At 50.8% G+C, this 27,578-nt stretch overlaps 2 protein-coding genes across 9 annotated transcripts in view; one reads left to right on the forward strand and one right to left on the reverse strand.

Annotated features, from left to right (window-relative positions):
• The window catches only part of SLC4A4 (solute carrier family 4 member 4), a 183,375-nt gene that overhangs the window by 98,331 nt on the left and 57,466 nt on the right, over positions 1–27,578 (forward strand). For 4 of the 8 annotated variants that reach the window (XM_071744182.1, XM_071744185.1, XM_071744184.1 and 1 more), the window contains 4 exons: positions 12,904–13,039; positions 17,036–17,196; positions 20,135–20,314; positions 25,552–25,671. In XM_071744182.1, coding sequence (XP_071600283.1) covers positions 12,904–13,039; positions 17,036–17,196; positions 20,135–20,314; positions 25,552–25,671 — 597 coding nt within the window. Of the gene's footprint in view, positions 1–12,903; positions 13,040–17,035; positions 17,197–20,134; positions 20,315–25,551; positions 25,672–25,856; positions 25,953–27,578 lie in introns of all 8 variants that reach the window. The other 4 variants (XM_071744186.1, XM_071744188.1, XM_071744189.1 and 1 more) reach the window with 4 other exon arrangements.
• The window catches only part of GC (GC vitamin D binding protein), a 125,550-nt gene that overhangs the window by 30,824 nt on the left and 67,148 nt on the right, over positions 1–27,578 (reverse strand). The gene's annotated exons all lie outside the window — the stretch shown is intronic.

Here is a 27,578-nt window from a genome sequence, read left to right on the forward strand (position 1 = left end):
TGCACCTTTGGGCTGACAGGAGGAGGTGTCCTGGGGCTCCCTTTTAGCAAATGTGGTGCAAAATTACTTGTGCCTCAATATTGAGGTGTTGAGGTGTGGGCTGGGTGTCCTCTGGTCCAGAAACCTGGAAATGTGGGTGCTTGGTTTTGTTTCTCTAGGGCTGGCCCAGGGACACATCTCTCTGCATCCTCCTTGTTCCACCCATTTGTCTTGGGTGTTTCCAAATTGTCAGGTTTCCCTCCTACCTTCTCTGTGCCAAGCACAAGGAATTGCATCTCCTCCCTCTGCTCTCCTCTCCTCTTGTTAAGGGTTGGATCCGACGATCTTGAAGGTCTTTTCCAATCAAAATGATTCTGTGGTTTCAGCTTTGCCTGATGAGCAGCAAGAAGGTCAGGAAATGTTGGCTGCTCCTTCCCCAGGTGGGGCAGAGGAGAGCCAGCTCTGGTAACACATCCCTGCACTCATGGCTTCCTTGCTTTGGGGCTGAGGCTGGGGCTGCCCATCAGAAGGTCAAGACTCAGGCCCAAAGCCACCCTCCCCATGCCTTTTGCTAATTAGAAGCAGCCATTCTGCTCGGTCCAAACCCTCCTCAAACTGACCTCCTGCTTGTTTTTTTGCCTCCCAACCCTCTAATAATTAACAAGCTGCTTAATGCACGACAAAAGACCAATTAACCCTAAAGCATTGAGTGAACTCCATGTAAATTACTTGTAAAACATTGCTGCAAACATTAAATGTTAGGCAATTACATAAACCAATAATTGCTAAAGTTGCATTTAGGAGCTTAAAAGACAGGGAAAAAAAAAAAACAACCCAAAAAAAACCAACCAACAAACCCAAACCTGCTTAAGTAGGATTCCCAGAACTCTGCTAATGGTTTTGTTTTTAACCACAGCCCCCCAGGTCTGTGTGAGTCCCAACAGGCTGGGAACAAATGAAGGCTTGCTGACCTTTTGGGCTCTTTGAAACCCCAAAGGGTGGGAGAAAGCCTCCAAAGGGCAGGAGAAAGAAATGGAAATAGGGTAAAAGAACTTCTTTCTTTCTGTGGCAGTGCAGTGAAGCACCTGAAATTAGTTGGGGACCAGTTCCTGGTGTTTCAGGGATCGACTGCTCTTTTTTTGGGTTTCAGGCTGGACAAAATGTTCCAGAGCTCAGTAAAATCTTGGGGCTGGATGGGGTCTTGGCCAGCTGTCAGTGAGTTCATCTCATCCTCCTTCTGCAGACACCTTTATGGCCCAGCTGCCTCCCCTGGTAGCCCTGGAAAAAGATGAAGTGTCCTTGCAGTGTGGGGAAGGGGCTGCACACAAAGCTTTGCTGCAGAAGTTTTAATCCTCTTCGTGGGCCATCCCACTCCCAGGTGGTTCAGTTCACCCACTGCTTCTCAGGCTCCTGCTGCTTATGTTCTTAATGAATTCATTTCACTTGTGTGCCTTGCTCTCCAGTTTCAGGTTGAAGCTTCCTTATTGTCACATTTGGTGGTTTTGCTTTGACCTGGGCTTGTGTTGGACTAAGGTGTCACCAAGTACAGTGAAGCAGTGGAATGGTCTCCCAGGGGAAGGGGGGGATTCCCCCACTTTGGAAAGTTTGAAGTCTCAGCTCATGGGGTGCTGAGAGATCTGAGACAAACAATAATATCAGAAGGGTTGGAGCAAGGGGGCCTTGAGGTCCCTGGCACCGTGGGATGCTGTGAATTGGGTTTTGCCTCCTTGTCCTCTGCATTGCTGCTTCCTTACAGCCTGGAGCCTCTGTGTCAGTAACAGGAGATCTCTCTTTGCATTCCTTAAGTAGTTTCCAAATGCATCTCTAGATACCCATTTTCTCATCTTTCAGTGGAAAATAAGTTAGGTTTGTTTGAATGAACCTTCTTCCTTCCTCAGCTTTGGCAGTGTCCTTTTCCTGAGTGGATTAATCCTGACTGCAGTGCAGTCACTGACTGAAAGCTGGCCTGGCCTTAGTTGGACTGGGGAAATGCATTGGATAACAGTCTTGCTTTTTTACCCATTTTTTTTTTTTTTTTTTTTTCCTTCTGCTGGTTGATTGAATTACAGAACTATGCTTAAAGCAGTAAAACTTCCTCCCAGCCCAGGTGAGCCCTCAGCAAACCCACTGATTTTGTCCATTTTCCTCCTCCTGCTTCTCAGACACGAGTAGCTCTTTCCTCTTCTGTGCAGGAGGTGCCATGGTTCACCCCAAACCTGGGAGCTTGTCCTGCAGCCAAGGAGGGGGTGTCCATGGCCAGCCTGGCATGGATCAGCAGCATTTCCTTGGCCACCTCTGGGTGGTTTGGTTTTTCTTTTTTCATTCTTTTCTTTAACAAACTCATTTCATCTTCTTTTGCTTTCTCCAACAGTTGGTTCTGCTGTTGATATATCTGAAGTGCCTGGGGGGTGGTGCCCTGTCACTTAACCTCCCATGAGAGATCCTCATTTTGGGAACAAGTTCTGTGCCATGAGGGCAGTGGAACCATGGCCCAGGTTGCCCAGGTAGGAGGTTGAGGCCTCATCCCTGGAGATGTTCAAGGAGGAGGCTCTGAGCACCCTGATCTGGGTGAGGGTGTCCCTGATACTGCAGGGCTTGGACTGGGTGACCTGGAGAGGTCCCTTCCAACCCAAATCATTCTCTGTTTCAGTGACTCCTGCCTCCTGGGAGCTCCTGTAAACCTCAGCATCAGGGCTGTGTCCATCTCTGGGCAGCTGGGGCTCCAACTCTGCAACCTGCTGAGCTCCTGCCCCAGGGGTACCAAGGAGCCCATCCCTTCTCTGGGGGAGCTGGGTTTGCAGGGCTTGGTGTCCTGGGTTCTGCTCCAGAGCAGTGGGACACACCTGAAGGTGCCATCCTTGCCTGTGAGCCACCCTGCCTGTTGTTCCAGCATCTCCCAGCCCTGTGCATGTAGGAGCTGCTGGGGGGTGAGTCTGTGAAATTCAAGAGTGAAAAGGAGTGAGAAGCTTGGACTCTACTTGCTGTTGCAAGGGGAAACCAGTGAAGAGCAGGAGGTGCAGAAATGTCCCTCACCTTCTGAGAAGAAGTTGGATCAGGAGTTTCTTTCTGGGCAGGCAGTGGGAAGGGCTGTGCTGCTGGCAGCCCCAGGCCACCCCGAGCCTCAGGTTAATGGTGGTTAATTTTTAAAGGCAGGGACAAAACTGGTTCTTGTGTCTGGATCTCAATAGGGTCTTTCTGCTACTGAAGTAGCATTGTGAGAGCCCTTTTCTGAATTGTTTTGGCTCGGGGAGAAAAAGCCCTGAGAGGAGTGATCTGTCCAACAGCAGCTTTGCTTTGCCCCCCCAGGAAGATCCTGAGGATGGGAGAACATGTCCAGGGCTGCCCAGGGAGGGAGGTGCTGGGGCCAGGCTCTGGGCAGCCTTTGAACCCCAGAATGCAGGGGGGCACTGAAGGGCTGGACCTGCTTGATGGGACTTGCTTTGCTGCAGCACAGCCCAGCATCCCAACTGGAAAATAACTGGTTTTGTGGCTGCTCTGCCAGCCCAGACCCTGCTGCTCCCTCCCCCAGTCAATGAGGGCATTGTCTGATTTGTCTGAATTCTCCCACTGGCTTTGCAGCTTTTTGAGATAAAGTGGTTGTTACCCTCTGAGAGCCAACGGGCCCTTTGTCACTGAATGGAGCTTTTCAGGTGGGGATGGGAGGAAAGAAAAGCTGAGCTTTTCCAAAGCATCCCAAAAGAAGCTGGCACCTTGTTCTGCTGCTGCTCCAGCCGAGGAGGCCTCGGGAGCTCCAGCTGGGTGTAGGCTGCAGGGCAGAGCTGTGTGATGGGCACATGTCCCCCAGCTCTGTCACCTGGGGAAGGACACTGCTCTCCATCAGAGCCATCATGTGTCTCTGTGCCCTTGGTTTTTCCCTCTGTGGGAGGTGGCAGTGCCTCTGGGCTGTGTCTGTGCCTCCTGTTCAGCCCAAACCAGAGCTGGATTTGTTGCTGTTCAGAACCAAGCCTGGTTGTGAGCATGGCCTTGGGCTGCTGATCCCTGAGAGATCACCTCTGGGGAGAAAGAATCAGAGAACAGAACCATGGAGTGGTTTGGGTTGGAAGGGACCTTAAAGCTCATCCAGTCCCAACCCCCTGCATGGGCAGGGACACCTCCCACCAGCCCAGGTTGCTCCAAGCCCCATCCAACCTGGACTTGGACACTGCCAGGGATGGGGCAGCCACAGCTTCCTTGGGCAACCTGGGCCAGGGGCTCAGCACCCTCAAAATAAAGAATTTCTTCCTAATGTCCAACCTAAATCTTCAAGTTTTAACCCATTTCCCCTTGTCCTCTCACTCCACCCCAATGTCCAAAGCCCTCCCCCAGCTTTCTTGTAGCCCCTTCAGATATTGGAAGGTTGCTCTGAGCTCACCTGGGAGCCTCCTCTGCTCAAGGCTGAACAACCCCAATCCCTCAGCTTCTCCCCATCTGAAGGTTCTGCAGTTCCCAGATCATCCCTCTGGCTCTGCTCTGGACTCTCTGGTGTGTGTGTGTGTGTGTGCTGCTCTCCTGCAAGGACTGTAAGGAATAATAATGCACTTTTTTCTCCATGCCTGAAGCAGAGATGGTATTTGGCAACGCTAAAAACCGGGAGGGGAGGGAAGGAGGGGTGGCAAAAGGAAAAGAGTTGAAAGCAAAAAGTGTCTGATGCCAGAGACATTCAGTACTCCTGGAAATCCTGCCTGGCAACAGAGATGGGCTCGATTTCAGGCAGAGATGCTGGCTGGGAAGCAGGCAGGATGAAGGGCTGGGCAGACACTGGAGCTGCAGGAATAAGAACTGGAAATCATTCCGCTCAGTTCCTTGGGTCTCCTTCCTGGGGCTGCTCTGCCCAGCCCTTGCTGGAGCCTTTGGGAAGTGCTGAAATGGTCAGAGATGGTGTGGAGATTGCTGGAATAGGACAGTGCTGAGACCCTGCTTGTGAGGGGAGCTGAACAGGCACCAAGGTGTCCTTTGCAGCCCCAGGGCTGGTCTGGGAGTGCACAGAGGGAAGGGAACTTTCCTCCAGTCACTGCGTGCAAGCTGGAACTCAGAAAGTTGTTGTTTGGAACCCAAAGTTGTTGTAGGTGTGTCCTTAACAATGTCACTGGGCTCTCACCAGTGCCTAAAAAAGGGGGTAAATAGCAATGGTAACTTAAAAAAGGGGTAGTAGTTTGTCAGGAAGGCTTGTAAGTGGTGCAAGGAAAGGGCAGTACTTGGAGGAGCTTTGAAATTGCCTTGGGGGAGTCACCTTACAGTGAGAGAAAGGAAGATGGGGTCTTTCTGCTGGCTGGAGGGAGAGGGATTTCCTCCTGTGCTGCCTTGTGCTGAGCAGTTGCTGGGTGCCCGTGGTGATGGGAGCAGAGGAGGAGCTGTGTCCCACCCATCACTGGTGCCAGCCAGGTGTGGAGGTTTGGGAATGAGATCCCAGCAGGATTCTGGAGGGGCAAAGGGCACCTCTCTGTGAGAGCCTGTGGAAGGGACACTGCTTCCAAAAGGCAAAGGGAGAAAGGGCAAAGAAAATGACAAAGGTTGAGAATTAGGGAGTGATTTGGGAACTTTGCTTTGTATGGCAGCTGCTGTGAACTGGTTTCACTGGAGCCTTGACTGGTGTTCAAGCCTGAGGAAGGTGCAGTGCCAGACAGCATCCCAGCTCTGTGTGACAGTGGGGACTGGTACCAAGCTCAGCACATAGCCAGGCTTCCTCAAGATGCTGCTTTTGCTTTATTATTGAAGTCTTTTTTTTTTTTTTTTTTTTTGGCAGCTGCAGGGTATTAGCTCCTTAAAAATGTGCTGCTGTAGCAGTTTCACACAACCTGAAGTAAGATGGCTGACCTCCAGGACAGGTCCAGAATACTGTTGTGAGCTCTGTTTTGTAAGGAATTGCTTGTTATGTGGGTTAGATCACGCCAGGGATTATCAACAGGGTGGTTTGCTACAGGCTGTGCTGGTAAATAAGCAGTAAAAAAGAAGTGTCAGAGGCATCACTGCCTTTGCCATGAAGAATGGCACTCAGCGAATGTAGAAAATGTTAAACCAGTGACTGAAAAAGGGAAATTTCCTGTTTTTCTGGTGGTTTGGCATCTCCTAGCTGCAGCACAGCCAGGGGAGCTGCCTGCCCCACGTACCCCGTGCAGGGGTCAGGTGCAGGCTGAGCTCCAGCTGCTGCTCCTGCTTTGGGTTCAAGGGTCCCACACCTTGCCCACCTGAGCTGCCCCTCCTCCCAGAGGAGCTGAGAGACACTTCTGGGCCTTTTTTGCTTCCTCTCCCTGCATCCCCAAGGATGATGTTTCCACCACATATCTGTAGGCAAAACTTTTGGGCACGATCTGGGCAGCACTGAAGGCAAAGGGAGCTGAGAATGCTCAGCAAATGGTTATGTAAAAGCTGCCTTTCCTCTGGCACTGGTGAGAATATGTTATTAGTAAGCATTTGTCTAATACTGAAGATTTTTTGCAGATCAAAGCCTTAATATATGCCACATGCTGCAGAGGAGCTTACAGAACGTGTACAATCATGCAGCACAACAGTCCAGCAAAAAATGGATTATTCCAGAGGCAGTCAATGCCAGTCCTTCTGTGCTGGGAAGGGTCAGCATCAAGGGATGGGGGATATTTGGATATTTGCTTCTAGATGGATGGAGCAGCCCCATAGCTGTGCAGGAACCAGCTGAGGATGGGGTCTGGGTACACCCTGAGTGTTCCCTGCAGGCTGCCAAGTCCAGCCTGTGGACAAGGCTGATCTGAATTACAGGCAGGGCTGAGGGCAGGTCAAAAAGGGATCACTTGTCCCTGTAAGAAAAGAAACCAAATTTACAAAAAAAAAAAAAAAAAAAAAAAGAGAGAGGGAAATTCTCACACTTGCTTAGAGTGATTAGCTGGGAGGTGATGAGGCAGAGGTGGGAGAGCCTGGGAAAGGGCTGCTCTGTGCCCCCTCTGCACCCTTTCCAGGTGCCAGCATTGCTCTCAGCAGATCTGATGTGTCCTTCTGCTGCAGCTGAGTTCAGGGGTGCTCCGGGGTGCTCTCAGCTGATAGAGAACAGGGGACTCAGGGAACAGGTCCTGACCTGGGTGGCTGTCACCCAGCTGGGCTGCTCTCTCTGCTGATCTTACTGCTCTCTACAGCTCCCTGAGAGAAGGCAGGAGGGAGGTGGGTGCTGGCCTTTTCTCTCAAATAAATAATGACAGGACTGGAAATGGCCTGAAGTTGCACCAGGAGAGGTTTAGCCTTGATCTGAGGAAGAATTTTCTTTCTGAGGCAGTGGTGAGGCCCTGGGATGGGCTGCCCAGGGAGGTGGTGGTGGTGGCACTGTCCCTGGGAGCATGGGGACACGCTCCAGTGGGTGACACAGATAGTGATAAATCTGTGTATTTACATGTTTTATTTAGGGGGGATGTTGGCAGCTGGATGCTGTGATCTTAGAGGTCTTTTCCAGCCATGACAGTTCTGTGACACTGGGAATATCCTTGCCTGGAGGGTGGAAGAGCAGGATGGAGAGGCTGTGTGCCAGGCTCTGGATTGCAGAGCATCCTTGCTAACAGTGTGCCCAGCTCTCCCCTGCCTTACCCTCTGGGCTGGGCTCAGGTGCTGCACATCACCCAGTGAAGGGGCCCCAGGTGGTGATCTGGAGTGACTTCTGGTTTTAGGTGTGAAAACTGAGCAGTGTGAAAGCCTCACCTACCTTGTCTCTGGTGGTGCTCTGGAGCCTTGTCCCTGCCCATGCAGGGGGTTGGATCTTGGTGATCTTTGAGGTCCCTTCCAACCCAAACCATTCTCTGATTCTCCCCTTCAAGCTCTGCTCTTGGTTCAGCAGTTTTCCCCCCACCATTTCTTGCCAGGCTGAGTCCATGAAGTATTTCTGGCTGATCTTGGTCAAGGCAGGGAGCTGCAGAGCAAGGAGCTTCCCAGAATGAACCCTTCTCAGCACCTCTCCAGATTGCTGCTGCTTCCCCTGCCATCCCTGGTGTGTAAGGGGACCAGAGGGGACAGGCAGTGTCCTCCCTGCCCTGCAGCTGGGACTTGTATCAGGGGAGAACCAAAATCCAAGTGAGCTGCCATTTTTGGAGCTTGGTCTCCTGCCCTCCAGGGGGTTTTTGCAGTGCCCGTGACCTGCTGGTGGCTCAGGCTGCTCTCTGCTAGGAGCCCAGCTGGGGCAGGGCTTGGGGCTTGGGGCTGCTCTCCTTCCTAAAGCTGCCCTCATTTTCTTATCCAATCTCCTGACTGGAAACTTACTTCCAGCTGGTGCCTTGAATGTGTCTATTAAATACTCAAACGTGGGGGCTTGTCTGTGCAGGAAGGGGCAGGAGAATGAGTGGCAGTTAATCAGAGGTATAAATCATAAGGGAAATGAATCTGTGGAAGGTCTGGTGTGGAGATGAACTCACAGGTAAAATTGTGTTGGTTAAGGGATTAGGTTTGAAAGTCAAGTCAGCTAAACTAGGGAAAAAAATGACTTTACATCTGGTAAATGTGCCTGCACCAGTATTTCACTTCACTGGCTTGCTGTGGCTGCAGAAGGGTCTGAGCTGAGTTCTGGCTGACTGAGGACAGCCCCAGAAATTCAAGGGGAGCAGAGTCCCAGCCTGCTCTAATGAGCCTGTTTGGAGAGCACGTTTGACAAATAGCCTGGCTTGATAGTGTTGCTCTGGGGAGGGCTCCACTCCAAGTCTTTGGGGGATTTCTGTAGCTCCTGCTTCTCTTCAAAGCCCCTGAGAACTTTGTGTTCCGTGGGGTTGAATGGAGGAGGCAGCTGACTGAGGTCCAGGTCCCACGGGTGCTCACAAGTGTTGCTGCTGGCAGCAAGTGAAAAAACCCAAAGCACCCCAGGAGGGAACCCGTGCTGGTGGGCAGGGGAAGAGCTCCTTGGACATGAAGACACCCCAGTTCCCCCAATCCCAGGGCTGTAACCATCTCCCTGAGAGCACTCCTGGAGCTGGGAGTGACTCTGGGAGCCGGGCAGGGTCCCCAAGGCAGGGAGCAGGGTGGGCAGGAGCAGGATGTGGCTCTCCCCAGCTGCCTGAGGTTGCTCACTGCTGATGGAGATTGCTTGTGCCTTTGGGAACCCTGGGGGTATAAACTGTGCTCTTAAATGGCCTGAGCTGAACCAGGAGGAACTGCTGCTGTGTCACTTCTCCTCTGCAAGGGATGTCCTCTCTAAGCTGCCTGATGGACTGCTTGTCACCAGCCGGGAGGAAGGGGAGGTAAGAGGTGGCATTTTGGGGTGGCAAGAACTCCCTTTAAGTGGGACATTGGAGCCTTTTACCCTCTGCAATTAATACCTTAATTCCTCTCCCATTCAGGGGGAAAAAATTATAATCCTAACCATCTAAATCCCTGAATTAGCATTTTTTTTTCATCCGTCCATCATCAGGTTGTTTCTTGAGCAAGATGGCAAAGAAGGCAGCACCCAACAGAGTGAGCAGCAGGTGATCCTGGTGTTAATGGTGCTGGTTCCAGCAGCTCCTAAACTGGATGGATTAGGTAGAGGGGAAGGTGATGGCCAAGGCTGGGGCAGGTGCTCAAAGGTCAGGCAGGGGGGGTCTGCAGGGTTCACCCCCCAGGTTAATTGCTCTCTGGTCCTTAAGGCTGATACCTGGCTGTCTGCACTGAGCACACAGTGTTCACTCCTGAGATTAAGATGAAAATATGTTGTTCTCCTGGCTAAAGAGAGCACATAAACAACCCAGAAACGGCCCATTAACCTACAAAATTGCAATAAAGCCCATGTGGTAAAGCCAGCCAGAGGAGACCTGTGACCTGGCAAATTCCTTAATTGGATTTTGAACCTTATCATCTGTGCTAAATGCAGCTAATAGGAAATCAGCAGAGAAAAGAGAGAAGGGAAGGAAGAAAGAAAGAAAGGAAGAAGGTGATGTGTAGGATGTATGTCCAGGGTTGGAGGGGAACTTTTCTGTGATTGCTCTCACGATGCACTTCAGTGAGGAAAATGTTGTGGAATTATCCTGGGATGGGATCAAGTGTCAGGGTAACACTCCTGTGTAATAAAAGCACTGCAAAATGACTGAAAAGAGAGAATTTTCCCCTCAGCTGGAGCCGGTGCCTTGTGCAGCCTCTTCTTGTTGCAGCTGTTGGTGCAGCAGGCGCTTGCAGGAGGCTCTCAGTTCAGATTCTGCTTTTCTGGCTGTGATACTGAAACCCTGTGCAGAATGTAAAAGTGTATTGGGGGTCAGCAGTGCAGACTGAGGGGGGAAATACTGGAGAATGTGTGCTTGGGGTACTCTGCCTGCAGAGCTTACTCCTCATCAGGAGGATGAGAGCAGAGCTCAGACACCAGCAGCCAGGAGCTGGAATCTCCCACCTTTGGTTCCCCAGACCCTTCCCACCACCAGGCAAGCACCAGTGCCTGGAGTGGGGGTGGGCTGCAGCTCAGCTCCAACCAACTTAGGGAATCCAAAGCAGTTAAGGTGAGAAGACAGGCAGAGGGAGTCTGCAGGCTGAGGCAATAAGGTGGTTTGGGTTCTTTTGGCCAGGCATCACCTTTTAATTCTCCGTGTGGTGGGTTGTGGAGGGGCCACGTGTCTGTGTGCATCGATTGCTGCACAAGCTTCTGGCACCAGGGGCTGCCTGGATAGAGATGAGCTGGGGTGTTAGGCCTAATTGCATTTTTAGAATAGGATAATCTTAATTATTTATACTAATGTTCATTTTAAACGTGTTTTTAGGGGTGGATTTTTAGTCCAAATTGCTGTTCTAATTGCCAGGGCAATTTCCAGGCAGAAGGCTGTGTGTTTGCTGACAGGTTTTGGAGCTGTTGTGCAGAGTACATCTGTCACCTCCAAGGCAAATAATCAAACACTCCTTATGCACCTCACAGCTTCTGAGAAATGGGTCTGAGCAAAAAGATAAATTCTCTAGGAACTAGTGGTTACCTGAGAGTGCTCATCACCAGGAGGGCTGAGGTGTGTTTTCCTGTAGCTAAATGTCTGTATCTGCAGTTCAGGAGTCTTTCTCTCTCTGCTCAGGAGCATATGAAAGGAAAACTTGTTGGGTTTGTGGGAAGTGATGGGTTTGCTGGTGGGAGGGCTGGTGGGAAATGGGAAAACCTTTGGTGTTTGGGGATTTTCCCAGCTGGTGGGCACTGTGTGGCTGGGGGGACGTGGTGGCAGGGCTCTGCCTTGGGTGCTGCTGAGAGCCTGGGCAGGGCAGCCAGGGCTCTGAAACGGTAGCCAGGGAGTGATGGGCTTGGGGCAGGAGGGGAGGTGGCTGGAGGGGATTATTTGTGTTGAGGACCAGCAAGGGCTGTGGGGAATGGCACAGGGATGGCACAGCTTTTCTGAATGAGGCTGTGTGTCTGTGCTGAAAGGCAGTGCTGCTGAGGCCTTTGTCCCAGGGGACAGGAGGAACGTGGAAACGTCCCCGCTCCCATTGAAGCCAGAGAAGGAAATCACTTTCCAGCCTGTTTAGCAGGACGTGCAGTGCTCAAAGACCTCTTCAGAGGTTTCCTTCTCTGGGGCTGGGAGAGAAGGGCCACGTGGCTGTAACTGGTCAAAGCCAAAAGGCTGGTGGGTGCTGGGCTTACCTGTCCTCTGGATGGATATCACCTGGGTGCTTTCATCCCTCCTGCCCACCTGGCAGATGCCCAGTAAAGGGCATCTATGTCTGCAAATATCCTTCCATAGAAAAGAAATCTTCTTTCTGTTATTTTCTATTTCTCCATCACCTTAACTGGTGAAAAAAATGGATTTGCATCAACCTTTGCTGAGTAGCTGAAGAAACAATCTATGGAAGTTTCTTTTAAAAAAACAAGGGAGGGAAGGAGATGGTTTCTTGCTGGTTCCTTTTTTGACTTTGCAAGTGGAGACTTTGTTTACCCTGGAACAAATCAGTGGTGATTGGACACGTGGTGTAATTGATCATTTTGCAAGAGACAGACAGCTATCTTTTGAAAAGAAAGGAGTTTTTAGCAGAACTGTTCAAAGTTCAGAGTCTGCTGTTTAACTCTAATGCTAATAAACATTCAGCAGGAGGGGTGTCTGAAAATCTCACAGGATCACACCTTCCTTTGAAGGTGCTCTGATCAGAACAGAAACACAGCCCCCAAGATGTCCTTCAGCAAGGTGACTCCTGTGGCGTGAGCTCCTGCTGCCTTTGGGAGGTGCCCTGAGGTTTTGGGATGGGGACCTTGACGTTCTTGGCTTTTAATTTTGAACCACTCGTGTTTCTTAACCAGGAAGGGTTTTCCGCTAATTTTTCTTGAGTTAATAATGCAGATGAACTTTGCTGGAGCTGTTAAAAGAGCCTGTGTTGAACTGAATCTCTTTGCCTACCTGGGCTGTCTTCCCCCAGTGGGGGCAGTTGTTTTTTCTGGGTGCAGCGGTGCCTGACTAAAGGCATTGGGTCGCATTCTTCATCTATAGAGGAGAGAACCTTCCTGTTAAATATTCCTCTGTGCCCCAGCAGTGGGGCTGGGGAGGTTCCAGCCTGCCTTGCAGGCCAATGGCAGCCCCAGCCTCCTTGGCAGGGAGGGGAAAGCCAGCTCTGGGATGCTGCCACAGCAAGCCCCAAAAGAAACTGGTTTGTAGGTCGTATAAAAAAGGGGTGAGGGATCCGAGCCGATCAGAGCGCGAGAGGTCCTCGGGCACACGCCGCCCAGGGTGGTGATTTTCAGCTCCGTAGTGCTCTTTTTTTTCTTTTACAAGGGCTGCAACTCGCTGTAAGATAGTTAAGGACTGTAGGAAGAGACGAGTTTTCCTGAACTTTACTCCCAGCTTCAACTTTTAAGAAGTCGAGTGAGAGGCAAAGAAGGGGAGATTGGGAGAGAGCCTTCCCCTGGCTCCCGCCCGCCGCCCGCACCGAGTAGGATGTCCCATGGAAGAGACAGCCTGGAGAAACAGCTGAATGGCTTTGGGGAGCAGGGGCAGGAGAGGAGCTTCCCCTCCCTGCTCATCTCCCAGGCTGTTAACCGCAGTATTTTCACCTCTGCAGTCTCCCCCGCCGCCGAGCGCATCCGCTTCATCCTCGGAGAGGAAGATGACAGCCCCGCTCCCCCCCAGCTCTTCACCGAGCTGGATGAACTTCTGGCCATCGATGGACAGGAGATGGAATGGAAGGAAACTGCCAGGTGGGTTGGTTTTTCCTTTACCTCAAAAGGGAGGCAGCTCGGGACCCCCGTGGGATCCCGCAGGTCGGGGCAGCCCGGCAGGACGGGGGATGGCAGCGTTCAGATTCCCTCTCTCCAATTCTCTTGCCCAAAAGGAGATTTGAGCCTGACCCCACCACACACCACAAGGTGGGAAGTTTTGACCGTGTCCCTCTCCTAGGGAGTTACTGATGAAATTCATTTTAAACAGGCAAAAAAACCCAAAAACCAACTAACCCCAAACAAAAATCCTAAGATATTTTTCTTTTGAGGAAATGATTCAAGAGACGTGTTAAATGCTTGATTGAGTTGCCTGCTTTGAGTTGGTTGGGTTCTCTGCCCGTTTCTTTGATCCTACTGTTGGTTTGGTCAAAAAACCCATGCCAAAACCATGGGCAAAAAAATCATAGAAAAACATTGGCGTGTGTTTTTGATCTGCTTGACTCAAATTACATCTGAACACCACCAAAAAAAAAAAGCCATTGGATTGAATTTGTGATCTAAAAGCTGCTGCTTAGCCTCTAGCCTTATAGAGTTTTTATTTTTTTTAAACAGTAAAAATATTTTTCTTGGGTTTGCCTTGAATGGGAAGCCCCTACTTGCAGTCTGGTTGCTGTGAAGGTCTGAAACCTCCCAGCAGAAAAAGGTGCTCCCCCAGCTGGAGGGCAGACGGGGGCTCAGCCTTCCCTGGTCCCATTCCCCCCCTTAACCTGGGGCTTTTTCTTTTCCTTTATTGTGGCTGGGCTAAGCTCTTTCCCCACCTTCCAGTCCTAAGGGCACCCACTGTGTTCAGATTGAGCCCGTCTTGTTTGGTTACCTTAATCTTCTTTACCCACCACCTACCTCTTTACCCCCTTATCTTTCTTTATTTTTACTTTTTGGACACTTGGAGAGCCTGTTGAAAGGCTTCTCACCTTTTACTCTTTAACTGCTTATTTGTTGCTCATCCTTTCCTCCCTTTATTGCTCTTCCCCCCTCTTACCATCAGTTCAGTACTTGGATTCTGTCACCTGCACCATCAACCTCTGCTTTTTACAGCAATTTCTGGTTTTCCCTGTCCCCATGTAGGTCTCTGGGAAGAGTTTTGAGTGACAATTTGCTGGAGCTTTTCCACAGTTCAGCCCTTGTGTGCTATTTCTTGTGGAGCAGTCTCTGCTTTCACCTCCACAGTGTGACTATTGGGGAGCTCTGCCCCTTCAGCCCCCAAATGGCACTGCTGAGAAGGGACAGGTCCCAAAGCCCTGCTGTTTCCCTTCGTGCTGAGGGAGGGCTGGAGAGGAAAAAGGAGGATTGCTGCTTCTCTGGACAATGATTTCTGGTTGGTGTTTTCACCCCTCCTTGGTAGGAGTGCTGGGAGGAGCTGGGCAGTGCTCTGCAGAGCTCCCTGTGTACATGGCATGCTCTGAGCATCCTGCTCAGGCAGTGGGAATTCCCAAACCTCTTCCATCCTCCTGACTCACGTGCTGGGGACCTTGCAGAGTGCTCAGGATCTTTCTGAGATGACTGAATCTTACCCAACAAACCCTGCAAGCTGGAGCTGGAGCTGTCTGGCTCTCTGCTTCGGTGGGCAGAGGAGCTGCAGCTCAGAGTCTTGAGGTGGTGTGGAACCATCAGGAGAGAGTGTGAAAAGGGTTTGTAGCAAGTTACACCAGCCCACACATAGCTGGTCTGGGCAATAGAAATTAACTAGCACTTGCCATTGGAAATTTCTAGCAGGAACTTTGAGCTGCTGAGTAAAAGGTGCATCCAGAAGGTGACCACCCTGATTCCTGAGGGGTGTGAGTGGAGCTGTCTGTGTTACAGCCCCACTATGAACAGGCTGTCCCTGTCCCCCTGCACACGGTGACGTTTCTGACAGAAGGGAAGCTCAGCCACGACCAGGGCTTGAGCACATCCCAGTCCCTTGCACAGCCCTGCTGGGTGTTAGCACAGGGTGATGGGGGGCAATGAGGGGATGCTTTGGGGTAGCCTCCTTCCTGTGCACAGGGACCCTCAGCAAAGCCCTGTAAGTGCCCTAGAAACAGAGCAGTAACAGAGAAGGTTTCTTGCTTGTTGGAGGGCAACCTGAAGCTGTGGATCAGTAGGTGCTCCTGGTTCCTGTTTTAGTGCTTGGCATGGATTTGCCCGGTGTGAATGGCCAGGTCCTTGCAGCAGCATACGAGTGCTTGTGTTTCAGCTGTACTGACAGGACACACAGCAAACTAGGGAAAGGAAAAGATCTGCAGCAGCTGGAGGCCACCAGTCTGTTGTGAGGCTCAGTACAGTACATGTGGGGACCAGGATTGGCATTCTGTGAGGCAGAGAGGCAGCAGCAAGATGATGAGATGCCAGAGGAAAGGAGCCGAAGGTCTGTGGGATGGAGAGCAGATTTTTCACTTGTTTATTTTTTTCTTCTGTACCCTCTTGTCAGGCAGTGCATCCAAGTCCTTCATGTGTTAATATTATAACATTAACACATATTTTATTCAATCCTTTTTGTGGCTGTAATAACAAAAATAAAAAGCTGGCTCCTGGCTGTGCTCACGGGATGCCTACGCTGACTGTGCTGGGCACAGGATGGAACTCAGGGTGTTACTCCAGCACCTGAATTCCCAAGTCCCCTGTACCAGGAGAGCCTTGTGGGATCCCTCAGTGTAGTTTCTGGAGCCCAAGAGGCATAAAAGTCCGTGGGTCCCTCTGCCACCCTTTGCTGCTCAGGGGAACATTATTTACAGCTCTGCTGGACACGGGGGGTTGCAGAGGAGATGCTGGGAATGGCTGAATGGAGCAGGTGATAGTCCAAACAGGTTTGCCAGGGAAAACTTGTTTTGTTGTGTTTGTATTGTGGATTATAGTGAGAAAAGTAAACAGGAAGCCAATATTGATCAGCCTGAATGCCATGCTTTGTACCTGCAGCCTTTGTGCTCTTTCAGGGCCCACCACATCTGGGTCGCACACAATGCACATCCTTGGAAATGCACAGCCTGGCCCCAGGCCCTTCCATGGCCTGGGCAATACCCAGATTTTGGGAACTGAACAGAACCTTGTTAATTTGAGATCAAATTCAGGCTTCTAGCTTAGGTTAAAAAAAAAGTCTCAACTAGAGATTATTGCAATAGGAAAGCTGGGGCTGGGCTGCAGCCTGGTGCTGAGGGAAGGGACCCTCCTGCTTGCCTGCTGCCAGGACACTGTTCCAGGGGTGTAAAGAGTATATAGCACAGAAAATTATTTAACCTTTGCTCTGATCTTCAGCTGGAGATGAGCTTTCTGGTTTCTTCAGACCCACTTTGCTAAATCATTAATCAGCAGCTAGAGAGTGGGGGGAAAAAACAAGGGAGGAGGGAAAGACCCCTTCATCTGGGTCTGCTCCTCTGGTGCCTCTCTTGTTCTGTTGAGAACATCTTCAGGTTTGGTTGGGACATTCTCCTCCTCACCAGCCTGTGGGGGTGGGACAGCATAATTTGGTGCTGCTGAGTTTTGGTGGTGTGAAATTTTCAGATTTTATTGTCTGCATGTGAACACTCAAATACAAGTCACCTTATTTCCAGAAATGCTGATTTTTTTCCCTCGTGTGGAGCCGCAGGGCCCAGCCTGTCTCACTGGAGGTGGTTTAGGTGTGCCTGGGTTCCCTGACCCTCTGCAGCTGAGTTGTGGTTGGTTTGGTGCCAGCTGGGGAGGGGACAGCCAGGTCTCAGCTGGGTTGCTGATGCTGCCTGTGAGCTCAGGGCCCTGGAGCAGGGTGTGAGTCCAAGTCCCAGGGAAAGCTAGGGAAGATAACCTGGTTTACCTCCTGTTTGCAAGAGCTGACAAGCAGGCAGAGCATTATCACCACTCAGCAGTACCAAGTCATTAAGCCTCTGCACCTTGATCATGGATTTGGGGCCCCGGGGACTTGGGGAACAAGAAGTGTGTGTGCTTGAACTTTCAGTATGCCTTGAGATGTGTGTCTGCCCAGAGCCAGCAGCTTTCACACTGTCCCGTTGCTCTGCCCTCTCCTAGGTGGATCAAGTTTGAGGAGAAGGTAGAACAAGGTGGGGAGAGATGGAGCAAACCTCACGTGGCCACCTTGTCCCTGCACAGCTTGTTTGAGCTAAGGACGTGTATAGAGAAAGGCTCCATCATGCTGGATATAGAGGTCACTTCTCTCCCACAGGTGGTGGGTAAGTAAAACTGCTTTGGCTCTTTCCCTCAGCTCTTCTCTGCAAATATTAATTAACCCTGATGAGGCTGTCAGTGACGGGTTTAGTGCAAAAGCACTGCTCTTTCAATAAGGGAGGAAATTAAAGAAATAATCCTCCAAGGAACAGCAATGGAAAACAAAGTACATGGAGAAGGAGGACTGATAAATGAGAGGAGTAGTTCTCAGTCTGAGAAAAAAAGTGAAAGCTTTGGTGATACTTAGTGCTTACCTTGAGCTGTTTTTTGGTGATTCCATAGAATCACAGAATCAGTTTGGTTGGAAAAGACCTGTAAGACCATCGAGTCCAACTATTAATGCAGCACTGCCAAGGGCACCTCTGGCCCCGTGTCCCTCAGCACCACATCTGGGAGGCTTTTGGGTCCCTCCAGAGATGAGGACTTCACCTGGGCAGCCTGGGCCAGGGCCTGACAACCCTCTCCAGGAGAAATAGGAACCAATCTAAACCTCCCCTAGGTTGTGTTCTCTTGTTGTGTCTTATTTGGGAGAAGAACCCAGCTCCACCTCACTCCAACCTTCCTGGGGGAACCATTTGGAGCAAAGAACTTGTTAGATGCTCACTGTGGGAACAGAGCAGCATACACTGACTTAGCTTCTGTTCACTGCCAGGTTCCCTCTCTCTGCTTTGCTCCTGCTTTGTGCAGGGTGCTGGCCCCCAGCTTCAGGGCAGGAGGTGGCAGGGTGGGCTGCTGAAGGCATGGGGGTTCTGTTTGGGTTGGGGTGCTCCCCTCCAGCAGAGGAGAGCGAGGAGCAGGACCAGCTGATGTGTCACTCTGCTGAATGAGATGGCATTTTTTCTGCAGTCAAAATAGCCGTGGCCTGGGATGACACTTGGTGACATTGCTGAGAGCTGTAGCAGGTTCTGATGGCGTGAGAGGACACACTAAGAGAATTTTTCCGTGTGAGCCGTCCAGTGGGGGACATTTCACCAAAACTCTGAGGTTAGGAGCCATTGTGTGAAGGGGTGTAAAAGAGAAGAATGAAATAAAACCCCACGAGAGCTGGCTCAAAATTGTCCTGGCATGAAATTATCAGATATCAGATGTTGCACTGGTTGGTAAGACATGGGATTACAGAAGCTGCCTCTGCTCTTATCTACAGAGTTTGAGGTTGGTTTTGTTGGTGCTTATGGTGGCATTTATCTTCCTGGGGTTTTGTCTCTGCCTGTCCAAACACAGAGCTTTGCAAAGCTTAAAAAACCCACACGAACAACCAAAAGCCTCTGAAGTTTTCTGCTGAAGCTGAATGTGCTTCAGAAGACAGCAGCTGATACCAGTGGTCCAGAACTTCAGCCCTCAAACACGAGGTTTCTTTTTGAAGTCCCTACAAGATGTCACATTCAATATCCTTCTCCAACACCCAAATTAAATCTAATTCCTGGGAGACTAAGTTACAAATCAGTGCCTGTCACTGGAACACTGTTCTGAGGGAAATATTTTTGCTGGTCTAGATCTTTAGTCAGATAGAAGGGATGTCCAAGAAGCTACAGACTTGGTTTCTGGCATGACTTCATCATCATCACTTGGTTGTGTCTAGCAGTGACACGCAGGAAAGAAAAAATCAGAGCTCTCTCTGGTGATTTGTGTTATATCAGAAGCATGGAAGGGAATTAAAACTTGCCAGCTGGAGAAGGATAAACTTGATGAAGACAGACGTGTTGTTCTGAAGGAAAGATTCCAAAAATCCACGACAAAAAAAAAAAATCCACGAGCAACAAAAGTTTCCAGAAAAATGGCACTTTGCAGAAATAAACCTTTTGCCCAGCATTTTGTGGCACCCTACCTACCTGCATCCTTTGCTGAGCTGGGCTGGCAGAAGGCTCCCTTCCCTGGGGATGTGAGGAGCATTTGTTCTGGGGCAGCAGGCAGGGGATGACTTTCTGACTCACTGAGTTAGCAAATGCAATGCATGTCCTGCCCCCACTTTCCCATAACTTTTATTATTAGCACAACTAAAAGCTCCTGGCAGACAAATAAGAGCTGCCAGTTCCCCCTGGGGGACAGCCCCTTAGCTGAAGTGATCAGGGGAACAACTTGATGTGAGATGGAATGCACGACAGAGACTCCTAATGAATCTGCCTGCTTCTGGATCTGCCTTCTCCTGGGGGACAGAGGAGAGGGGGGATGGGATGGGATGGGATGGGATGGGATGGGATGGGATGGGATGGGATGGGAGCAGCCCCTGCAGTGGCTGGGAGCCCTTTCTCCTGGGGATTCAGGTTGAAGGCAAAGCCACCAAATCCCTCCTGTGACATTTGGAGCAAGTTCTGCCTCTTGTAGTGGCCATCAGTTCAGTGCAGTTCTTAGGGTGAGCAATTGAATTAGTTACTCATCTCCAGGACTTTTCCCTTTCTTTGGATGAGGTTTTACTGGGGGCCTGTGAGGTGAGCTCACACCTTGTTGAACCTGATGGGAGTTCTACTGTGGTATTTTTGGGAGCGTACTGGAACTGGCAGTGTAGTTGGAGCTTCTTGACAAAAACAGAGCAGATTCCCTTCCTGGAACAGAACCAGCTTTTGGGCTAGGTGTTCTCTAGAGGTGCCTTCCAGCACTGATAACTCTGTGATTCTGTGACCTCACCCTGGGTACAATTGATTTGAAACGGGCTCAGTGGTGTCTGTGCAAACAGGAGAAGGGAGTCTCAGTGCAATAGGTCCGTGTTGGTGGCTGATGAGTTTTGCTGGATGGAAACACTGATATTACATTTCCAAACAAATACCCAAGGGAGATCTTCATTAAAAATAAATCAGTGAATTCTGGTTTTGGAGATGGGAAGGAAAGCCTTCAAAAAGGCGGGGTGGAAATCGTCCCTTTGCTTCCCCCCGCTCTCCCTTGGCACACTTTGGTGCTTTGTGATTAATTATCCCCTCCTCCCCCTCCCTCTCTCTTTGCCTGTTCCAGAGATGATCGTTGACAACCAGATCGAGACGGGGCTTTTGAAAGCAGAGCTGAAGGACAAGGTCACCTACACCCTGCTGAGGAAGCACCGGCACCAGACCAAGAAGTCCAACCTGCGCTCGCTGGCTGACATCGGCAGGACCGTCTCCAGTGCAAGTAGGATGTTTTCCAACCCTGAGAATGGTAATGCAGAGGCTGACTGGCTACAGCCTGCCCTCCTAGAGCCACCCACCAGCCCTCACCACCCAGAACTAACTTGCCTTGCCTTGCCTTGATGATGCTTTCCTAATCCCAGTAGTATAGTGAGACCCGTGCTGCCCCGGGCACCCGGCTCTAACCCCATCCTCACTGGACTGAGGTAGAGGAGGGGAGGGGGTGGCCAGGCCAGGAGGGGGAGGAAGCACAGGAGGGGAGATGCTCCCACAGCTGGTGTGGAGGAGAAACTGGAGGAACAACGGCAGGAAAGAGATTTATTTACCAAACCAGCTCCCACCGTGCCCCAACCTAGAAGAGGTTCATCTTCATCTTCATGAGCAGAGATGAAGCAGTTTGAGCACCTTCAGTTTCTGAGTCAGAACTGATGTGATAGGAACATCTGGCTTGCATTTTATTGCCATACAAGCATTGTCCAGTGGGGGTAAAGCTGATTTCCATCTTGCTTTATTCATCCTAACGTTGTGGTGTCTGTTATGACTCTGTAGAACAGGCTCCTAGGTAGCAGCCTGGTTCTGGGGGTGTCTGTGACCAGGGGGGTGTCTGGGTGTCTGTGTGTGTGTGCCTGGATGCAGGCAGCTGGAGAGGCCTTGGCAGGACCTACCCATACCTGGAGATTTGTGGGCTCTTTTACTAATGGTAGGCAAAAAAAGAGGACATTTAAGCCTATTGTCACATCTTGGAGTTCTTCTCAGCTGCCTCCTGTTGCAGTCTGGAAATTTGTCTAAAAGTTGGTCTTTGAAAATACCCAGAAATGGAAGCAAGGGAAGAAATTCGATTCTTCTTGCTACATACAAGGCCTCCTAGCTTTCTGTGTTCTGCATCTAAAACTCAGCCTAACATTTCTCCCTAACCTATTACCATACATTATTAATATTTCCCACTTTTTTTGTCATCCTTTGCTTTTGCCACAGGTGTGTGTGTGCATGTGAAGGGTCTGGTTTACTCTGGATGCTGCATCTGGTCATGCAGGAATGCCTTGGTGTACTTGGTGATGGAGTGAATAACTCAAAGGGACAGTGCCAGGAATGAAGGGAATGTCCTGGGTGTGCAGCTTCTCAGGGAATATCCCTGCAGGAGCAAAGAGAGGGGCTGTGCTTGGCAAGGTCCAAGAGAGGTCTTGTCCAGGAGCTCTGCCTTAACTCCTGCTCCTCAAGACCCCCTGATCATTTCCCATTAACCTCAGGCATAAAATCTGGAGGTGCCTCAGTTTTTGCCTCTTAACTCAAGCACCTCTGGGACTGTTGCTCTGTGTGGACAAATGACCAGGTTGCTTTGGGGAGCAGGATGCTGAGCTGTAGCATGCTGCACAGGAGGCTAACCAGATGGGGCTTTAAAACTCATTGCTTGGGTGCCTCAGTCACCTCCTGTGTGGTGCAGGGGATGCTCCAGAGGCAGGTTCTGGTGCCATGGAGAGGAGTTTGCAGGATGGCCCCTGGCAGCCTTGTGATTCCCCAGTTAGATCTGCCCATGCTGCCCAGGTCACCTCTCCCCACCAGGAGTGCCTCTGTCTTTGGGCAGGGAGCTGCTGTTTCCCTCTGTGGTTGAACACATCAAGCCTAGGGTTTTTTTCCAAGTACCTGTTTTGAGGAGTTCCCAAGGCATAGACACGTAAAGAAACCTTTTGGATTGTCTGTCTGGCCTTGCCATGCACGGTGCCCCCTTTGGATACAGCAAGATCCCAGCTGATGGGCTTAAAAGTCTCCATCCACCTCCCACCTCTGTGCTGCAGCAATTTTTGCTGCACCCCGTGCTGGTAGCAGCTTGAATGCCAATTTCTTCCATTTCACAGTTAAAGTCTTACCTTTGGGTGCCAGGAAAACCTCAGGGGGTTAAATGCAAATTAAAACTTGGGGGATCTGAAGGTGAAGGATGCAGAGTGCATGAGTAACTCCTCTTGGGACAGCAAGCCCTGCTCCCTGGGCTGGCTGAGGGGACAGCCTTAGCCTGCTTATCCTGGGAGGATGGGTCCTGCAAAGGGGGTTCAGTCCTCACTCCACTCCCTTGTTTTTCCCTGCTCAGAACATCCTCTGCTCGACCTGAGGTGACTTTGGTTCTCACCCATTTCTTCTTCATCTCCGAAGGGGCTGTGCTGCTCTTGTCTCAGCTGCAGTGATTCTCCAGGAATTTTGCCCTGGCTCTGCTTAGCCCCCTGGCTGACCTTCAGTCTTTCCATGGAGCCTTGTCCCGGGCTCTTTATGTCTGGTGAGAATGCAGAATGCATCGTGTTCCATGGCAGTGCCAGTGCTGTGAGACTTAAGGAGGGAAAGGCTCACATAGAAAGAGAAGTACTTCATGAGTAGCTGTTACTGGTATTTATTATTTAATGAAAAAGTAACTCCAGAATGTATTGGAGCGAGTTATACCACCCTCCCTGGAGTTCAGTGAGTGCCTCTCCTGTGCCTCTAAAGGCAGAATTTGTCCTTTAGACAGATAAAACTTTAATGAGGCCAACAGGAGCTTTCTCTGAACACAGCTAATCACAATAATGAAAGTGCCAGCAGCCCTGAGCACTCATGAATTTCCCTCGAGTTTCTTTCCAAATAGGTGTTTCCTTTCAGTGTCTGCCTTTCATTTCAGCTTCTGGGAACATTTCATCCAATATTCATGGTGCCAGGAGCAGCAGCTCCTCTGTGCATGGCTCACTCCTCACCCCCACCCAGCAGCTTCCTGGGCTGGGGTGGTTGGGAAGCTGCTCAGCTGGCAGTGACTGCTCTGGCTAAGATGGGGAACTTCTCCCTGGTTTTCTCATAAAACCCAGCAGTGGGAATTGCAAAGCACCCTGTGCATTTCATAGGCATCGTTAGAGCGTGTTCATTAAGGGTCATTAATGAAATGATCTCTGATGAAGCTGAACCAGGCCCTGCTGTAGGTGAGAGTGAAAATACCCTGAGACTTCCAGCCCCTCCCTGGGCAACCCCAATCCATGTGCAGCCTCTGGTTTTGAGAGGTACCAAATTGTGCTAAATTACTTTCAAAGACATTTATCTAGGAAACACTTCAGCAAAATGTCATTAACATGGAGTCTGCCCACAATTTTCCTTTATTTTTTTTTCAGAGCAATTAAGCTTAAAACACCAATTAAATACTGATAAATGTCTTCAAGAGTGTTTGTTAGGTCTGAAATCTGGAAATCACCCTGGGCCATGGTTCCCAAAGGTACTGAGGAGCTTGTCTCTCACTTATTTCAGAGCTTTTAAATATTTAAGTCTTGAAAGTCCTAAAATCTCTGTCTTTCTTAGCTTCATGGTAAGAATCCCAGAATCCCAGAGTGCCAGGGTGGAAGGGACCTCAAGGATCCCCTGCTCCAACCCTTCTGATATTATTGTTTATCTGAGATCTCTCAGCACCCCAGAGAGCTGAGACTTCAAACTTTCCAAAGTGGGGGAATCCCCCCCTTCCCCTGGGAGACCATTCCAAGGTCTGACTGTCCTCATGGGGAAAAATTTCCCTCTTGTGTCCCATGGGAATCTCCCCAGGAGCACCTTGTGCCCATTGCCCCTTGTCCTGTCCAGGTGACTCCTTGTGACCAGGGAGTCTCCAATTTCTTGGTAGCTTTTAGGAGCTCCTGTCCTAGTATTATGCTGAATCACAGTTAAAACTTCCAAAGATGTCCTAAGATACTATTTATGTGTAAAGCAGGAAAAAGGCAACTAAGCTGAAGGTATAAATATTTTTGCCTGTGGAAGTGAGTGTATTTTCACTCTGTTCTGTATTACTGAGAATTTCTGTATGAAACTTCCCTGGGCTGACCATAGCTCCCTGGTACCTGGTAGCAGAGTCATCCTCCCCCCTGTCCTTTCCTTTTACAGCCTTTTTGAAGATAAAACTCTGTAGCAGTCAGATTTGGCAGAAAGAGGGAGCTTTGGAAGAGCAGAGGTGTGTGCTGAATGCCTTTCCTGCACTCCAGCATCCCACTGATTTGTGTTTGGGAGGAGGAGGAGGAGGTGTTCTCAGAAACACTTCTACTCTTGGGAAAGAAATCAGGTGGAAGATGATAATTTCTTGTGTGATGGGATAAATCTGAGCTCTGCTCTGCTGTCGGGTCAGCAGGAAGATGATGGTTACCAAAAAGCTGAGCAGATGAGGCTGCACCAAGGACTCAGGGTTGCTTACAAAGCCACCAAGCTTTTTGTTGCTGGGATTGGCAGGAGGTTGAGCTGTACAAATGTTCACTGAGCACACCACGATTTTACACTTCAGTTGAACTCCTGCAGAGGTTTTTTTGGACAGTTCTTGTGTGCCCCTTGTTTTGTGGCCTGGCTCTCCTGAGGTCTTGGTGTCCTTTCCTGGGGCAGCGTGCAGCCCTTGAGCTGAAGCCCTGTGATAACTACTGGATGGGCTAGTGGCCCTCCCACAGCTCTAGCCCAGCTGCTCCACCTGAGCTGTAACTCTGCAAGATGAGACCTGTGGTCACCTTCCTTCTGCAGGTGCCTGGGGACTGTCCTGTCAGGGCTTCCCAGTGCTCCAGTGGTGACATTTGGGTTTCAGAATTCCTGCCAGCCCAAGTGTTGTACATTTTCACACCTGGGAGAGCCAGTGGCAACAGCCTGGAAGAGAAGAGGTTGAGTTGTAGTAAAGCCAAAGTGGGAGAGGCTGCAGAGAGCTGTGGTGTGCTGACACCTGAGTGTCCAAGCACCAGCAGTAAGGGCACGTTCCCCATCACCACCTGAGTGGTGCCCAGACACCTCCTGAAGGTGACCTGCTGGCAGTGTAGTTTGGAAACAGTTGAGTTAAAATAAACTGAAGCTGTCAGCAACACGTTGGGGATGCTCTGAGAGAAGGTTAGGTGAAAACATTTCTCTCAGGTTTTTAGCCTGTGCTGAGTTCAGCTTCATTCAGTGAAGTGTTTTCCGTACAAACTGCATCCCCAGAGCTGGGTGATGGTGTCAGAGGAACAAGCAGGAGAGAGCAGGTGTAGTCAGAAATGTGATGTTTTCAAGGGGTGCCTGAAAAGCCCCAGGGATGTCTGGCTGTTTGCAGTGGCTGAAGCATTGCAGACCAAGGTGTGCCTTCCCAAGCCCAGCCTGGTGTCCCCGGGGATGTGCATGCTGAGGATGCTCAGGGCCGGCTCCTCCAGGGCTGGGGTTTGTTCCCAAGCCCCGTGTGGCTGCTGTTCCCACTGACCCCCCCAGCCCGGGGCTGCTGGGCACAGCGCTGCCTCCCTCAGCTCCTTGAGCCCCGCTTCTAAGATGCCTGAATTTTAGATTGCCGGGGTGGAAAGCTGTCTCCAGACCTGCCAACCGAACCCTGGAAGGTGAAGCTGTGGAGGAGGTGTGCTCCAGATGAGTGGGCTTCCCCCTTTGGTCACCGCAGGATGCAGAAAGGTGCCCGTGTGTGTGACTGCACCCGCTCAAAGGCTCCGTCCCCGCCTCGCTTCTGCAACGCTTCTTTCTTGCCACCTTTTTTTTCTTTTTTTCTTTTATCGGGGGTTGTTTTTCTTTCGACTTTTCAACTCTGCTCTGTTCCTCCTCTCTGCTGCTGCTGCTGTCTCCTGCTTGCACGGCCGCAGCCCGCAGCCCTCTGGAGAGCTCAGTGCCCTGCCTGGCCACCCGCACGCTGGACGAGGACCCGCGAGTGCCCCGCAGCCCCAGCCTGGGCTGGCTCAGTAAGTGGGGGCTGGGCTGGGCTGGGCTGGGCTGGGCCGGGCCGGGCCGGGGGGTGAGGAAGAGGAAGGAAAGGAGGGGTGAGGAGGATGATCCCCCCCTCTCCCAGCCCGGCTCCTAACGCTTGCTGCTGCATTAACAGCGGGAGGAGGGCGGGTTCCTGGGGCATGGCTGCCGCTCTGCCTGGCTCTGTTAACCTCTCTCACTGCTCTGTTTCACTCTGGTTTGCTCTTTTTCTGTTTTTTTCCTTCCTCTGGGATGAAGCAGGTAGGTCAGCCAGCAGTGCAGGTGGTGGGTGCCTCCTAAGCCAGCTGCTGCTGTGGCTTTCATCTCTCAAAGTAGCCTTTGACTCTTAAAAGGACTTTGTGAATATTGCCACAAACACAGCGTTATTAATGCAACCAGTTTAAAGCACAGAATCCCAGACTGGTTTGGGTTGGAAGAGGTTTCAAACTTCATCTATTTCCAGCACACTGCATGGGCAGGGACACCTCCCCCCAGCCCCATCCAGCCTGGACTTGGACACTGCCAGGGATGGGGCAGCCACAGCTTCCCTGGGCAACCTGGGACAGGGGCTCAGCACCCTCCCAGCAACCAATTCCCTCAATATTTTAATTCCCATTGAAATTAGGTACAGAAATGCTCTTCCTTTGTCACACACAGCTTTGTGTCTCAGTGATGAGCTGGGCTTTCCTCATTGCCATTACTGAGCAGGGCCCTGGCTGGTGACAGAGGAGGTGCTGGTGGCACAGAGCTGTTCCTTAACAGGACACAGCATTCTACAGAAATCTGAATTTTGGGATTTTCCCTGGGAAAGGTGACCATCCAGCCTCGGAGCAGGAGTTAACAGCATGGAGGTAACGCCCTCCTTCCGTCTCCCATCAGTGCCAGAGGGAGCGGGGTGGGAATTGGGCCAGGATCAGGGGATGGTTGGTCCCAAACCCTGTAAGGGTGAGCAGTGTGTGCCAAAGCCTTTGGCTGGGGCCTCAGCAGCAGGAGCATTTCACTCCACTGCTTTGTTCGGGGTGCAGAGGGGTGAGAGGCTTCTTGCTCCCTTCTGCTCCCACATTGCCACTGGATTCAGAGGAGCTGCTTGCCCCAGGACTGCCCAGTTTTTAAGGCTGTTTTTTACCCCTCTTTCGGGTGGTTCTCGGGAGTGGCATTGTGAGGCTCAGCCCAGAGGCTGAGGCTGTGGTGTGTCACTGTCACCTCCACAGGGCTGAGGCTGCTGAGGGTTGCTCCCATCAGCAGGCTTGTTATCCAGGCATTAAAACAATGAGGATTGGATGTGTCTTCCCTGGCTTTGGGTCTTCAAAGGTGCAGAACCATTGGGAACCTGAGTCTGCCAGGGCTGAGGCTGTGCAGATTGGGGTCACAGTGTCCACCAAGACGAGTGGCTTTGGAGCAAACATTGCACATTTTGCCTTTCCAGCAGCCTTTTTCTGTAGCAGATTTGGGTGGCAGTCAAGATAAATTCCAGGATTTGGGCCCTGATTTTAATCTGTTTGCTCCAGAAGGGGACCTAGAAATGTGGAAACCCACCCAAGCAATCTGCAGAGGAGGAAGAGATGCTTTCAGCAGGTGCCTTACAGTGCAGTTCCTCTCCATCTGATGCACTTTAACCATCT

Source organism: Heliangelus exortis, chromosome 4 (genome assembly GCF_036169615.1).
Source record: "Heliangelus exortis chromosome 4, bHelExo1.hap1, whole genome shotgun sequence".
NCBI classification, from domain to species: domain Eukaryota; kingdom Metazoa; phylum Chordata; class Aves; order Apodiformes; family Trochilidae; genus Heliangelus; species Heliangelus exortis.